At 37.3% G+C, this 16,430-nt stretch overlaps 1 protein-coding gene across 1 annotated transcript in view; it reads left to right on the top strand.

Moving 5' to 3' along the window:
• Positions 1 to 16,430, top strand: part of C2CD6 (C2 calcium dependent domain containing 6) — a 61,025-nt gene that overhangs the window by 15,110 nt on the left and 29,485 nt on the right. Inside the window, exons 7-13 of the mRNA XM_070423275.1 lie at positions 1,189 to 1,257; positions 1,442 to 1,521; positions 4,412 to 4,558; positions 6,290 to 6,395; positions 10,890 to 10,956; positions 13,497 to 13,540; positions 14,558 to 14,851. Coding sequence (XP_070279376.1) covers positions 1,189 to 1,257; positions 1,442 to 1,521; positions 4,412 to 4,558; positions 6,290 to 6,395; positions 10,890 to 10,956; positions 13,497 to 13,540; positions 14,558 to 14,851 — 807 coding nt within the window. The remainder of the gene's footprint in view (positions 1 to 1,188; positions 1,258 to 1,441; positions 1,522 to 4,411; positions 4,559 to 6,289; positions 6,396 to 10,889; positions 10,957 to 13,496; positions 13,541 to 14,557; positions 14,852 to 16,430) is intronic.

The raw sequence follows: 16,430 nt of genomic DNA, 5'->3' as shown, positions 1-16,430 counted from the left end.
TACTTTTTTTCTTGAGTTTCTGAAGAGTTGTTACAGTCCTGACTTGAATTTCTTTTTAAGTACTTAAAATTGTTATCTTGATTAATTGCACTTCTGTTCAGAGAGGGTTCTGCTGTCAATAGCAAAAACAGGGACAAGGACATAAAAAATAGAATGTTGACTGGTTTGGCTCAGTGGATGGAGTGTCTGCCTGTGGACTGAAGGGTCCTGGGTTCAATTCTGGTCAAGGGCATGTACCTCGGTTGCAGGCTCGATCCCCAGCTCTGGTTGGGGCGCGTGCGGGAGGCAGCCAATCAATGTGTCTCTCTCACATTGATGTTTCTCTCTCTCTCACTCCCACTCCCTTCCACTTTCTCTAAAAAAAAAAAAAAATCAATGGAAACATAATATGGGGTGAAGATTAACCAAAAAACAAACAAACAAAAAACCAGAATGATGGACATTTGAGGTTATAACTTCTGACACCCTCCTTTATTTCACGTATTAGCAAGCTGAGTTCAGTGTCTGAATCAAAAAAATTATCTGAAAATGGAAGTGGAGGTGAGAGAAGTGTGAGTAAACACTTTAAAATATATATACATGTATATGAATATATACATACATATATATGTATCGGCATAATCCTATTAACAATTATAAATTGATATTTTCCATATTTTAGTCATATAACATTCCTAACTTTAACCCAAAAGTTTTTAAAATTTCAGTAATTTCATAGATTTTTTAATAAGATTTCCTCGTGTAAATGTGGGGTTTTTTATTAGCTTGTTTTTTTTTTTTTTTTTTTTTTTTTTTTTTTTTTTTTTTTTTTTTTTTTTTTTTTAAATATATTTTATTGATTTTTTACAGAGAGGAAGGGGGAGAGATAGAGAGTTAGAAACATCGATGAGAGAGAAACATCGATCAGCTGCCTCCTGCACACTCCCCACTGGGGATGTGCCCGCAACCCAGGTACATGCCCTTGACCGGAATCGAACCTGGGACCTTTCAGTCCGCAGGCCGACGCTCTATCCACTGAGCCAAACCGGTTTTGGCTATTAGCTTGTTTTTGTTTTGTTTGTAAATCAGGAGATTCATGCTTTGGTTTTCTAACTTATAAATTTGTGAAGTAAATATATCACTTGTTATCACTTCTTTATTAAAATATTTTTCTGATCAAACAATAAAGTAAGTTTGTCACATGTTTAGTTTGTCTGCAGGATGGAGGTGGACTTTATGTTCTCCTATGGAAACTTTGGTTATGGATTTTCACATCAGGTTAGTTTCCCTTTTGGCAGATATTTAGTGCTCAGTAGATATTAGTTCTTTCTTCCTCTTTTAGTTTCTTTTCTCCTTATATGTATTGCTTAAGGCCTATTTTATAGTCCTGGAGAATAGTAGTATTAGGATGAACTGTAACTGTCGTTAAACAGTGTTAAAATATACTTACCATTTTTTTCAGTTAAAACCTCTTCAGAAAATTGTTGAGCCACCTATGTTTATGAATATCCCACCACCTCCGGAAAGAACAGACCCTGTGACGTAAGTGTTTAAGTTTACTAACACTGTCAGGTCATGTGGCTTTTCAAACATTGAATCTGATCGGTGAGCATTTTGGTTGTGTTAGGAAATGGCCAGAATGAGTTAGACTCCAAGGTAAAGAGAGCAGTGAATTGTTTTGCTTACAAAGGAGGAAGAAAATTTGAGTTTCTGGTTACAGTCCTGAAGAGAGCTGGTGAGGAGGTCTGGAGATAAGAAAAATAAAGGAGGTGGGTGACAGCTTCATAGCTGAAGGAGGGAAGGAGGGGGGTGGCCTGATGAGGGGTGGCCAGTGGGGTATTCCTTTTGGAGAAAGAAGTGAGGGACTTTTAAGATCAAGATGTCTAATGGTTTTTAGTTTTCTGCTCTGCAGTATAGTAATGTTTACCTGACTTCCACACACTCCAGTGTTACTTCCAAATCCAGCCAAAAGTTTGTCTGTGGTCAAAAAATGCCATTAGCATTTTACCAGGATAACTGTGCATTAGGGAAAGGAAATAATCCAAGTTTTAGAGTTACTGGACATTGGCTTTGAGCCGACACTAATTTCAGAAGGTCCAACACATCACTGTTGTTGACCAGTCAGAGCAGGGGCTTATGAAGGTCAGGTAATCAATGGAGTTTTAACTCTGATCCATCCCACAGCGGTCCTAATGTCCCCAAATCCAGCCACTAATTATTTCCCTCATTCCAGAATACATAGTTGAAAGAAATATACTCAGCAGTTGATGAATTCATACGTTGGTTCCCTGACCTGTGGAATGAGGGATATTATGGTCGGAAGGGTCAAATAGAAACCACTAGAGTGACCTCTACCCAGGAAAATAGTAAACCAAAAGCAACACCACATTCCTCAAGGGATTAGAGATTAGTGCCATCATCAAGGACTTGAAAGATCCAGGAGGTGATTCCCATCACATCCCCAGTCAACTCGCTTATTTACCTGTGCAGAAAGCAGGTGGATCTTGCTTAACCAGGTGCTGACTCTGCAGCTGCTGTTCCAGATGTGGTTTCTTTGCTTGAGCAAATTAACATATTCCCTGGTACTTGGTATGCAACTATTGACTTGGCATATGCTTTTTTCTCCAGGCTTGTTAATATAGACCCGTGGTCGGCAAACTGCGGCTCACGAGCCACATGAGGCGCTTTGGCCCCTGGAGTGTGGCTCTTCCTAAGCCTTAGGAGTACCCTAATTAAGTTAATAACAATGTACCTACCTATATAGTTTACGTTTAAAAATTTTGGCTCTCAAAAGAAATTTCAATCGTTGTACTGTTGATATTTGGCTCTGTTGACTAATGAATTTGCTGACCACTGATATAGACCATCAAGCAGATTGCTATCAGCTGGCATGGCCAGCAACACACCTTTACTGTTCCACCTGAGGGGTGTATCAGTTCTCCAGTCCTCTATGTCCCAATTTATTTCACAGGACTCTTCACCTTTCCCTTAAACAACTTATCACCCAGGTCCAGCACAGTGATGACATTGTGCTGATTAGATCAAGTGAGCAAGAACTATACTTTTTTTATTTTTTAGTTCCAGGTGTACAGAACAGTGGATAGACAATTATATAATTAACCAAGTGATCCCCCTGATAATTCCAGTACCCTCCTGGCACCATACATAGCTCTAGACTTATTGGTAAGACATTTGCATGTCAGGGTGGGAAATAAATCTGACAAAATTCAGGTGCCTTCTACCACAGTGAAATTTTAGGAATCAGTGATATGGGGCTTGTCAAAACTTTTCTAAGGTGAAGGGTAAGTTGTGTCTGGCCCCTCCTAAACAAAAAAAGAGGCACAACATCTAATGAGCCTCTGGATTTTTGAGGCAACACATTTCTCATTTGGGTGTGCTACTTTGGCCCATTTACCAAGTGATCTGAAAATACAGTGTGTCCCCCCCAAAATGTATACATACTGAACAGCTGATAGCCCACTTGATGTTTCTTTCTTTTCAAATTTAACCCATTGGAATTAATAATTATTCAAAGTGTGTGTACAAATTTTTTTGGGGGGGACACCCTTATATATCGCAAATATCTTTATTTTCTTCCCTCTTTTATCTTCTTATCATTTAACATAAGATATGTTGTCTTTACATCATAATATTTAAATATTGTTAACCTTGCATTATAGAATTTAAGTTTCAGGATAGCAAGAAGAAGGGTAAAGGACTTTGCACCTCCTCTTCTGAGGAAGAGTCTAGCAGCCGTGGGCAAACTACGGCCCGCGGGCCGGATCCGGCCCTTGAAATGAATAAAACTAAAAAAAAAAAAAAAAGACCGTACCCTTTTATGTAATGATGTTTACTTTGAATTTATATTAGTTCACACAAACACTCCATCCATGCTTTTGTTCCGGCCCTCCGGTCCAGTTTAAGAACCCATTGTGGCCCTCGAGTCAAAAAGTTTGCCCACCCCTGGGCTAGTGAGTTTTTGGTTGTGTGTAGAATAGTTGTAGCAGATTAGGAGGAATTATGAACTTGTTATTGTTTACAGTTGGTGACTAAATATGTTTTAAGGAAATGTTTATGGGTGCCAAATTGACAAAAGGTGGATGTGGTAGTAAATTTTATGTGTCAACTTGACTGGGCCATGAGGTAGAGATTAGGAGGGAGGTCCGGGCTCAAACACTTTCCATTTCTCTTTAGAACTTTAGGTCCTTCCTTCCCACTCTGCTGCCCATGATCTTAGTAGTAGGAGTACTCATAGAGCACTTCGCTGAGGATTTCTGACTTTGTCTTCTTTTCCAGCTTGTCCTTTGATGGCTTAAGGTAGACAGGGTGAGCTTACAGTGTAAAAAAGAGGATTCTAAAGTGATAGCTACCAGCGGTTTTAGAAGTGTACTTTTGTATAATTTCAATATTTAACTTTATTGCCATTTTGCAGAAATATTATTATACCACAGTCAATAGAATATCCAGCATTCTTATCCCCAGACCTGAAAGTTACTGTTGGGATGCCACCTCCGGAAGACCAACCCAACCAACCCCCTGCAGTGCGACTTGAAAAACTTCAGCAACAACCTCGGGAAAGGTAAAAAACAAAATAAAAAATATTTAAAATATTATGTATGTGTTACTTGTATATTAATATTTTCCTTTGAGACATGGGCTTGCTATTAATCTGAATCTTCATCATGGTTATATTTCATGGGTTCAGAGGCTATACCTGAGTTTTGCTTATCATATTTAGGTGTTTTAAAAAGTCAGTGCTATGGCAAGAAAAGAAATGAGAACTCATAAGGTAGTGTCAAGAAAATAAAGAGAACACCCTAACTGGTTTGGCTCAGTGGATAGAGCGTCGGCCTGCAGACTGAAGGGTCCCAGGCTTTGATTCCCGTCAAGGGCATGTACCTTGGTTGCGGGCACATCCCCAGTGTGGGGTGTGCAGGAGACAGCTGATCGATGTTTCTAACTCTCTATCCCTCTCCCTTCCTCTCTGTAAAAAAATCAATAAAATATATTTTTAAAAAAAGAAAATAAAGAGGTAAACTGAGGCAAGGTAAAAATTGTCAAAAAAGATTAGTTTATTCAGGAATAACAGAGGACATGCAAATTGTAGCAAGCTATAAGTAAGTCATTTGAGGGTTTGAGGTAGACTGTATTTATGGACAGGGAATGTAGAGTTTGGAAAAATAAAAAACAAATGGAGACGAGCTTTGAAAATTCCCTGAGCTGAGAAAACCAGTCAGCCAGTCATACAAACAGCTCAATTTAACTATTTTGCAAGACCAACTTGACTTGGGTCATTTCTTGTTCATGATCTGGGAACCATAAATCTTCCCAGGTTGATATGAGTGAGGCAACCCTGGATTAATTTCCTATCATTTAAGAAAATTCTAATTTTTCAGTTTTCTGTAAATTAGGGATTTATAGGAAATCAGTTTTTCAGTCCTTAAATTTTGTTTTTCTGAGATCACATGGGTGAGATTTTCCATTTTGTACCCTTTGGTTCCATTTAGATTGAAATTCTTTCACAGGAGGAAATATAATATTTGCTCTGCCTTCTGACTCAACAATGGAATCTTTAGGCCTCTCATTCTCTGCTCTGTAGTTCAGTCTAGGTGTTTTCTTCTGACCTATTTACAGTTCACTGGTTCATTCTTCTTTGTACCTAATCAGCTGTTAAACCAATTGAATTCTTAATTTCAGTTTTCTTCTTGGTTGTGGAATTTCCCTTTATTATATAGTTTCCATTTCTCTACCAAAGTTCTCAGTTGTAGCTCTTAATTTTTTTGAATATATTAATCATTTCTCCATTATCTGGATCTCCTCCTGTAAGTTTGTTTCTATTGATGACTTTTTTCTTATAGTTTTCTGTCAAATCTTATATTATCATATACCAAGTTGTTTTTATCGAGTGCCAAACATTGTACTTGAAAATTTATAGAACTAATTTGAGACTCTTGAGTGTATATACTTTCAAAGAAGATATGCATTAGCATCTGGCAGCTATTATGAATAATGCTGCTATGAATATTCATGTGCAGGTTTTTATGTAAGCATATTATTTTAATTTGGTGAATACTCCATATGTGCTTGAGAAGAATGTATATTCTACTGCTATTGGATGGAATGTTTTGTAACTGTTAAGCCAGTCCGATATAATGTATAGTTTAGGTCCAATGTTTCCTTAAACAATATATTATTGGTTTGCCTCTTTTAGAACTTTTAAAAATGGATCATACTATATGTATTCTTTTGTGAATCTACCATACATATTTTTCTTGCTTTTTAAATCTATAACTATCTTTTCTTTCTTTAGGCTGGAAAAAATGAAAAAAGAATATAGAGATCTGCCTACATGGAGAGAAAAAGCTGCGTATTTAGAAGGAATTCTTAACCCCAAATTGGGACCTAGTGAACCTAAGGTAATTAACATAATATGTTCTCCCATATAGAACTTTTAATAATTTTTATTTTAAAAGATTATGATAATTAAAAGTGATGATCAAGAATTATTTATGTTCTTGATATAAAAATGTTATTTATGGTTCATGCACTCTACTACTTTGATAATGTGACATTCAATAAATATTGATTGATAATTTATAAGGTTTAGTATTTTAACAGCTTGTTGAGATATAATTTGTATAGTATATAATTCACCCATTTAAAGTGTACAATTCGCCCTAGCCAGTTTGGCTCAGTGGATAGAGTGTCAGCCTGTTGACCGGAGGGCCCCGAGTTCCTTTCTGGTCAAGGGCACATGCCTGGGTTGTGGGCCCAATCCCCAGTAGGGGGCGAGCAGGAGGCAGCCAGTCAATGATTCTCTCTCATCATTGATGTTTCTATCTCTCTCTCCCTCTCCCTTCCTCTCTGAAATCAATAAAAATACATTTTAAAACAAAAAAAGAATGTTACCTTTTCTCAAAGCATCAATACAAGATTACTTAAAAATGTAATAAAGTGTACAATTCAGTGACCCTTAGTATATTTACAGAGTTGTGTGTCCATTATTACAATCAATTTTAGAACATTTTCATTACCCCCCAAAAAACCCCACACCTCTTAGACTACATCCTTCAAGTTCCCATGTCCCTTAGCCTTACTTTCAGTCTCTGTAGGTTTGCTTGTTTCAGACATTTTTTATAAATGAAATCATACAATATATGGTCCTGTATGACTTGCTTTTTTAACTTAGCATAGTGTTTTAAGGTTAATCTTCGTTGTAGCATGTATCAATACTTTATTTCTTATATTGCCAAATAATATTCCATTTTATAGATATGCAGCATTTTATTTATCTGTTCTTCAGCTGATGGGCATTAGGTTGTTTCCACTTGGTAGCTATTATGAATAATGCTGCGTATGAACATTTGTGTACAGGTTTTTATGTGAGCATTTGTTTTTAATTTGGTGGTGGTGATGGGGGATATACATGGAGTAGAATTTCTGGATCACATAGTAATTCCCTGTTTAACTTTTTTAGGAATTACCAAACTGTTTTCCACAGCAGCTGCACAATTTTACCTTCAACTAGCAATGCATGAGAGTTCAACATCTTCTCCAACACTTACTTTCCCTTTTAAAAAATATAGCTGTTGTAGTGATTTTGAAGTGGTATCTCATTGTAGTTTTGATTTGCATTTCTCTAATGACCAATGATGTGAGCATCTTTTCATGTGCTTACTGGTCATTTGTATGCCTTCTTGGATAAATGTTTTTTCAAATCCATTGCTAATTTTAAAAACTGTGTTATTTGTATTTTTATTGATGAGTTATAAGAGTTCTTTACAAATTTAGACCCTTATCAGATATATAAGTAAGGTTTAATATTTAGAAATGTAGTCTAACCTCTATTTTAATCTGGCAATAAGGATTCACAGGGATTTCAGTAGATAGATAAACCAATGAAATGAAATGGTAGTTATAACATATTAACATATTCATGATTTTTAATACCTCTGCTATAATTGGGCAGAGTTCTGCTGCTATGGAATAAATTGATTAGCATTACCAAAGTGAATGGATATTTTAGGAAAGTTTTGGGGGTTCTTCATTAAAGGGACTATGGACTTTGGGTTCTTATTGAAAAATCAGTATTTTATAAATAAGTGTGATTACTCTACCTTATAATTCTTCTTGGAATTTTGTAAAGATCCACATCACTTATCAACTCATAGGCCTTAATGTATTTTAATAAAAAGGTCATCTGTTTCCTCTCACAGTCCTTGAAGTTACATTATGTCATTTATCTTATAATCTTTTTCTCTCATACAATCATCATTACTAAATACCCTATCAATTCCTGAGTATCCTCTCCCTGGACCTTCAAGTCCTAGCCAGAAGATCTACCTCTATTTAAAATAGTGCTGTTTGAATAGAGAAACCAAGATGGCGGCATAGGTAAACACCGAAGATTGCTACCTCGCACAACCACTTCAAAAATACAACTAAAAGACGGAACGGACATCATCCAGGACCACAGGAAGGCTGGCTGAGTGGAAATTCTACAACTAGAAGGAAAGAGAAAAGCATACCGAGACTCAGAGGAGGTGTGGTGCGGAAGTAAAATACAAAGGTGCGGAGGTGCATGCAGAGAGGGCTGGTGGCTGAGGACACGATTGTCTTTTTCAATCGGGAGGGAGTCTCAAGCTCTGAGCTCCAGTTCCGGGCGAGTCTCTGGGGACCCAGACTCATATGGGAGAAACGGGACTGTCTGGCATCAGTCGGAACTCGAGGGCAGCTTTCTCTCGGAGGCACTCGCAGCGATTGCCAGGACACTGAGAAGCAGGGCCTCTGAGGGCAGGACTGAGAGCAGCCATAACTGCTTGTTCCGCCTGCCCTGTTGATCCCCTGGGACCCCGCCCCGCCCAAGCCGTGCACGGAAGCTTTTGCATATGAAAGGCCCGGCCCTTTGCAATCTAAAAATTACTTAACAAACTGCAGCTGGCCCAAGGCCCCACATCAACTTGCATTGCTTCACAGCTGGCTTCTGCTGGGTAGCCTCAGGCAGAGGCTAGATTAGCACCTCCTTAGAGATCCAGGAGCCAGTGTGCCTTGTGGTCAGTGTGGGACCATCCAGATTACAGCTCCTCGGATCCATAAAGGACACACTCAGGGGGCAGACTCAGTGAGCACCAAAGCCCCACTGAATCAAGGCTTGTCTCGGAGGGGTGTCTCTAGCACAAAAGTTCTCCCACTGCAGAAACAGCTGATTCTCACAGCCAGTTGGCCTGGAGGTCAATCCCTCCCAGTGTTACCTACAACAATCAAGGCTTAACTACAACAAGACTGTGCACAAAGCTCACAAGGGGGTGCACCAATAGTGTCTACCTCAGGTAACTGGAACACTTAGCACAGAAAGCCACTCTATCGACACAGTGAAGCATAAAAAATGCCGAGACAAAGAAACAGGACACAAATGACAGAAATGGAGGAAAGCAAACTACTGGATATAGAGTTCAAAACCACACTTTTTAGGTTTTTCAAGAATTTTCTAGAAACCACCGATAAATGTAGTGAGAGCCTCAAGAAATCTAGTGAGACCCTTGATGTTGTGATAAAGGACCGATTAGAAATTAAGCATACACTGACTGAAATAAAGAATATTATACAGACTCCCAATAGCAGACCAGAGGATCGCAAGAATCAAGTCAGAGATTTGAAATACGAAGAAGCAAAAAACACCCAACCGGAAAAGCAAAATGAAAAAAGAATCCAAAAATACGAAGATAGTGTAAGGAGCCTCTGGGACAGCTTCAAGCGTACCAACATCCGAATTATAGGGGTGCCAGAAGAAGAGAGAGAGCAAAATATTGAAGACCTATTTGAAGAAATAATGACAGAAAACTTCCCCTACCTGGTGAAAGAAATAGACTTACAAGTCCAGGAAGCACAGAGAACCCCAAACAAAAGGAATCCAAAGAGGACCACACCAAGACACATCATAATTAAAATGCCAGGAGCAAAAGACAAAGAGAGACTCTTAAAAGCAGCAAGAGAAAGAAAGTCAGTTACCTACAAGGGAGTACCCATACGACTGTCAGCTGATTTCTCAACAGAAACTTTGCAGGCCAGAAGGGAGTGGCAAGAAATATTCAAAGTGATGAATAGCAAGAACCTACAACCAAGATTACTTTATCCAGCAAAGCTATCATTCAGAATTGAAGGTCAGATAAAGAGCTTCACAGATAAGGAAAAGCTAAAGGAGTTCATCACCACCAAACCAGTATTATATGAAATGCTGAAAGGTATCCTTTAAGAAGAGGAAGAAGAAAAAGGTAAAGATACAAATTATGAACAACAAATACACATCTATCAACAAGTGAATCTAAAAATCAAGTGAATAAATAATCTGATGAACAGAATAAACTGGTGATTATAATAGAATCAGGGGCATAGAAAGGGAGTGGACTGACTATTCTTGGGGGGGAAAGGGCTGTGGGGGATGCGGTAAGAGACTGGACAAAAATTGTGCACCTATGGATGAGGACAGTGGCGGGGGTGAGGGCGGAGGGTGGGAGGGGAACCTGGTGGAGGGCAGCTATGGGGGGAAAAAAGAGGAACAAATGTAATAATCTGAACAGTAAAGATTTAATTAAAAAATAAAATTAAATAAATAAATAAAATAGTGCTGTTTGGTTTGCTTTTCTCACAGACCCAAATCCTTCTTGTCTTCTGTACATTAAAAATATGTATTAAAAGTTATGAAGGCAGAGAAAAATGTTTCGCTCTTTAAACATTTGTCTAATATATTTTTTCTCTTTCTTTCTTTTCTTTTCTTTTTTCTTTTCTTTTCTTTTCTCTTCTTTTCTTTCTTTTCTTTTCTTTTCTTTTCTTTTCTTTTCTTTTCTTTTCTTTTCTTTTCTTTTCTTTTCTTTTCTTTTCTTTTCTTTTCTTCCTTCTTTTTTTCCTTCTAGGAAAGTGATACGTATGAGGTACCTGAGAGCCAATTTGAAAAGAAGCCTGAGGATACTGTAACATCAGGTTAAGAAACTAGTTTACTTTTTGTGTTTATTATTAAGATAATTAAAAGCAGGGTAGCTATATCACAAATATAAAATTAGTAATTTGCTTTAAGTGGATTTCATATTTTGATAGAGAGTAAATATGCCTTTCATTATAGCTTAAGTACATAGTATTTCTTTTGTAACACTCCAAAGAAAAGACTTAGACTTAATTCAGTTATTTTAATTTTTTTTTTAAAATATATTTTATTGATTTTTCACAGAGAGGAAGGGAGAGAGACAGAGAGTTAGAAACATCGATGAGAGAGAAACATCGACCAGCTGCCTCCTGCACATCTCCCACTGGGGATGTGCCCGCAACCCAGGTACATGCCCTTGACCGGAATCAAACCCGGGACCCTCGAGTCCGCAGGCCGACGCTCTATCCACTGAGCCAAACCGGTTTTGGCATTAATTTTTAATGTTCCTTTCCCACTTTAAGGACAAGAAAAAAGTTAAATTTTAACTATGACCTATGAAAAGGAATTTTAAACATTGTTAACTGTAAAGCTATTGTCTCTCTTATGTAGAGGTGTGTGTGTGTGGTGTGTGAAAGAGAAAGGGGGGAATGAATTAATTAGCATTAAATTTGCAAACATACCACAGTTATCAGTAAGATGTTTAATTAATGGAAAAAACTGTCATGCAATCTTTTTGAAAAAAATCTCTGTAAAAAGTTTTATTTAGAAAGTTAAAATGGATGCATAATACCATATCTTTAAAATCTTAAATTCTGAAGGTATGGAATAAGCACATTGTTATAAGACGTTGGTCACAGGTGACTTTTCTACTTCTCTGCCTCTCCTTCCCTGGCTACACCAGGCATCTCTCTACATTCATTTCCTAACCTCTGAGGTCAGCCGCCTGGCAGAGCTGCTGCATCTTTTGCTCACTCTTCGCCTGAAACATTCACGTTTTAGATGCAGAGGAATCACGTTTCTCTCTGCAAGTGTCACTGCTTAAGAAGGACGCTTGCCTCTTTCACTCACTGGTGGTGGCCGTCTTTTCCTTTTTTAATTAATTTTTTCCACTTATCCAAAGAGCTTATTTCAAGTCCCATTGGAGCATCTAGTGACTTCTTTCCTTTTGGTATTCCTATGGTTTCCTATGGTTATAGCGAATATTTATTTATTTCCTCACCCAAGGGTATTCATTGATTTTTAGAGAGAGTGGAAGAGGAGGAAAGACAGAGAGAAATATCGATGTGAGAGAAACACATTCATTGGTTGCCTCCTGCATGAGCCCGACCAGGGCCCAGGCCAGGAAGGAGCCTGCAATGGAGGTACGTGCCCTTGATCAGAATCGAACCCATGACCCGTTGGTCCATAGGCCAACACTACCTACTGAGCTAAACTAGTGAGGGCATAGCTAACATTTATTGATCACAGTGTTGTAGGCACTTTACTTGGGTTCTATAAATCAATCCTCACAGCAGTCAATTGAGGGCAACTATTACAGTAGGTCCTCGGGTTAGACGGAGATCCATTCCTACGGCGCAACATAAGGCGATTTTCGCCATTAAGTCGGAACCCACCTACATAAGCTACTACGTCACTCACAGGGAGCACATACACAGCAGTAATGAAGTGAAACAGTAAAAATCTTTAAAAGAAAGATAATTCCTGACCTTTACTTGTGGTAAATAAATAATAAAAAACATACAGCACATATGTACATACGTCAAAATGACAAAACTTTTTTTTTAATAAATAAATGGGAGATGGCGAAGTAACCACGAAACAACATACGTTGAGTCCGACGTAACCCGAGGACTCTCTGTATTACTTAATGACATTTTTACAGATGAAAAACTGAGGATCAAACCAATCAGTGGTCACACAGCCAATAAATGGTGAGGATTGAGTTTGAGCATTTAACCATATGGTTGCTCACATCTTACATATATTTGTGTCATACCTAGAAGGTATCATTAGCCCATTTTATATGTGAGAAAGGCAAGGCTCAGAAAAATGAGCTGAGCACCATCATGCAGCTAATAACGACCATATAAATTTTTTTTGCTAGACTTCATTCCTTTGTATCTCAGTTCTTTATTCCCTCTCTCTTCCTTTTGGGTTTTCCTTTTCTCTTTGCTCAAATGTATCCTTCGTATTTCTAGAAAAAGTTCACAAGTGCTTTATTCAGCCTCTCTTGAATGGTCTTTTTTCACTCTTTTTCCAATCCCAACCTTAACACTGACCATCTGGGATTTATTTTATTTCCTTTTGACTTTTAGCAAAATACACTGAATATTTGTTTTTATGTCTTAATTGGTGGATCTGAAATCTCATCACTTTATATGTTTTCATTTTACCTTCACACTTGTACATTCTCTCTGATCTTCCAAGAGATTCATCAGTCTGTTTTTACTAAATAGTGTTTGTTTGAAGAGCTACCTTGATTTACTTGATTTAAATTGTTCTTTATTCTTGGTGAAAAAAATATTATAATAATAATTTATTAGTTTACGTAAAAATGTGTTTATTTTCTATATAATAAAATATTCTGTTAATTTAACAGATATCTCTCATATAAAGAAGGAAGTTGAAACTATTCCAACTGAGGTAAGGGAACTTGGAAGACAACTTTTAATAGTCATTATTTTTTAATGGGATGAAATATTTATAAACGAAGAAATATTTACAGATGGAAATAAAAGCACTCAAAAAGTTATTCAGTTTATCCCGTTATTTTTGTTATGGCAATATCGTTACAGTTACATGACTTACTTAAGTAAAATTATACTCTTAAAAGAGAAGTTTTAGCATAAAATAGTAACATTTAAAAATATCTATGAAGATAGGGGACAAAAAGAAGGGGGGCACATAAAAGAAAAAGCATCAAGTTCTGCACAATGACCTTAGAAATGGATGCCGCAGACCTGACCAAATTCTTTACTTTTTCTCTATGTAATAATAATCTATATATTACAGTAGAAATAGAGTTCACATGATATTATTTGCTTTTTATCTAATTTTACAGAAGCACACTCCATAAAGTAGTGAATTCCTTTGTAAACCAATAAGAAATAAAAGATTCTTCCCATTACTTGACAAATGGGATTTGATGATTTTCACCTTTGGGTCAAATATCAGTTGAGGAGTTAATATGTACTATTTCCCTCAGTCCAGGGAGAGAGAGGGGGCGGGGGGAAAGATAGAGAATTTTTCATACATCTCAATTTATTTAGTTTTATAGTCCTTTATTATAAGATACCATTCCTTGTACTATTTTGCTGTTAAAATGCCCTTTATTTTATGATACGTTGGTGATAGTATAACAGTAAAATGTTATACTATCTTCTTTTTTGAGATGTTGCTGATTTATAACATCTGAATATATGAGAACCACTGATTTATAAAGTAGTATGGTCATTGTTATGGAGAATAGTCCATGTTTTCAGGCAAGTAGAGAATTGCTCAATTCTTTTATAAGGACTATAATAATTTACAAATATTAATGGTAACTTGTTATGATAAAGGATAAGGGTACAAATGATTTTAAGTCCAGTTTTATTAGTTTTAAATATTTCTAGTCAGTAATGATTAATTGGTAGCTTGTTTTATGGATATATTTTTTAGTTACTGGGTAATGATGATAAGAAAGGCCTGACTCTACCAACTCTGAACCAGCAGGATGGAGATAACTCAAAGGCATTTGGTCCTAAAAGGGATGAACCAGCAAAACAAAGAGCTGCTCCATTGTTCACTATTCCTAACCTGACAATAACCGAAGGGAACAAAATGATACCTTTAGAGGAACACCAATATGAACCTGTAACAGACAGAAAACTGCTTACTAAACCCTTGCAACCAGAAGGAAAATTATTGGATAAACATCCAAGCATTTTAAAACGAGAATCATCTACATCACAGGTAATGTTGAAAAATATTGCTAATAGTAAATCCAAGTAGAATAAAGGGGGAATTTAAATTCATCTCCAACAGAAATTGGGTGGGAAAGTAGCAATCTAAGCTTAGCTAGAAGGAAAAGGGTATTTGCCCTCATCTTAGAAGTATAAGACTGGGAAAAACAAAATCAATTCACTTAAAATACAAATTAAATACAAATAAATTGAAAATGTCTCCAAGCGGAAAGTGTGCCTAAGTATAGTAAACATTCCTACCCTATTTATACTCATCAAAGAAAGAGGAAAAAAAACGTATAACAGTTTTATTAAAAATTTCCATTGAAATAACTTTCCAGGCTTCTAAATATTCTTTGAATTTACATTTTGTTATTGTTGTTATACTTTCAGCTGAATTTTACAACAACCCATAGGACTAACTTCTATTACTGGTATCTCTGATCACTTTGCTTTTCCAAGATTCTTAGGCTCATACTCTAATGCACCAGGTTTAGGCTTGAGATACAGAATTTCAACATCTAAATCAGATCAACATCTAAGTCAGCCTCAAGAAAGAGGCTTCCTGAGTATGGCTTCTCTGTGAACTGAAAATACCAGTTATCTGTTCCCTGTATACATGAGTGAGTCAGGGTCAGGAAACTGCCATATTCTGAAGGTGGAAGAAGGGGAAAGTAAAGGCGGTGAGTGGGCCATACCAATTCAAGCTCCTGGCTCTGCCCTTGGGACTTGGCTTTACCTTCTGAATGATCCTGTCTCCCCCTAAAAATGAGCTTATATTTGTAACTGAGTTGCTTTGTAGCTTATGTCTTGTCTGTAGAAAGTTGAAAGTTCAGACCCTCTTTTCACTTTAAATTGTCTCTGTTCCTTTCAGTCCAAGATGCTATGGTTATCTTAAAGATCTTGTGAGCTTCCTATGTGTCAAATTATGACCCCAGCCAAATGTTACATCTCTAAATATCTTCAAGACAGGCTATTTTCCTTTGGCTCATAGTCAAGGTTCTTTATAGCACCATATCCTTAAAAATCTTAGAAGCTCTCCTGTCTATGCACCCGAAGATACTTAGAATATTTTTTGTCTAGCTGAGTTGGTCTTTGATACCATCTTAAATCTTTTTTTGAGGTCTTAACAAAACAGTTCTTACAGCCACATCCTGTGATCTAGACCTTGAAACCACGTTTTACTCAAAATGCCATTGGGCCCTGAGTAATGAAGTCATGAGGTAAGGATTTTGGGGCATTGACTCAATGGCTTAACAGTGTCATCAAAAACCCAGGAACCTCTTTTATTTTCTTACTCTTCTTCTTCTTCCTCCTCCTCTCCCTCCTCCTCTTCTTTCTCCTCTTCTTCCTCCTCTTCTCTTCTTCCCCCTCCTCCTCCCCCTCTTCCTCCCCCTCCTCCTTCTTTCCTCCTCCCCCTCTTCCCCCTCTTCCTCCTCTTCTTCCTCCCTTCTTCCTCCTCCCCTCCTCCTCCTCCTCTTTTTATGCTCATGCTTGACACTTCATGATCATAAGATGTTGCTTTAGTCCTAGGCATCATGAATGGATCAAGGCAGGTGAAAGAATGTGGGGTGGAACAATCAAGTACT

This window comes from Myotis yumanensis, unplaced genomic scaffold, assembly GCF_028538775.1.
Source record: "Myotis yumanensis isolate MYYU_CA2020_CCGP unplaced genomic scaffold, mMyoYum1.0.hap1 SCAF_8, whole genome shotgun sequence".
In the NCBI taxonomy this organism is placed as follows: domain Eukaryota; kingdom Metazoa; phylum Chordata; class Mammalia; order Chiroptera; family Vespertilionidae; genus Myotis; species Myotis yumanensis.
This window is presented reverse-complemented; position numbering and strand designations above follow the sequence as displayed.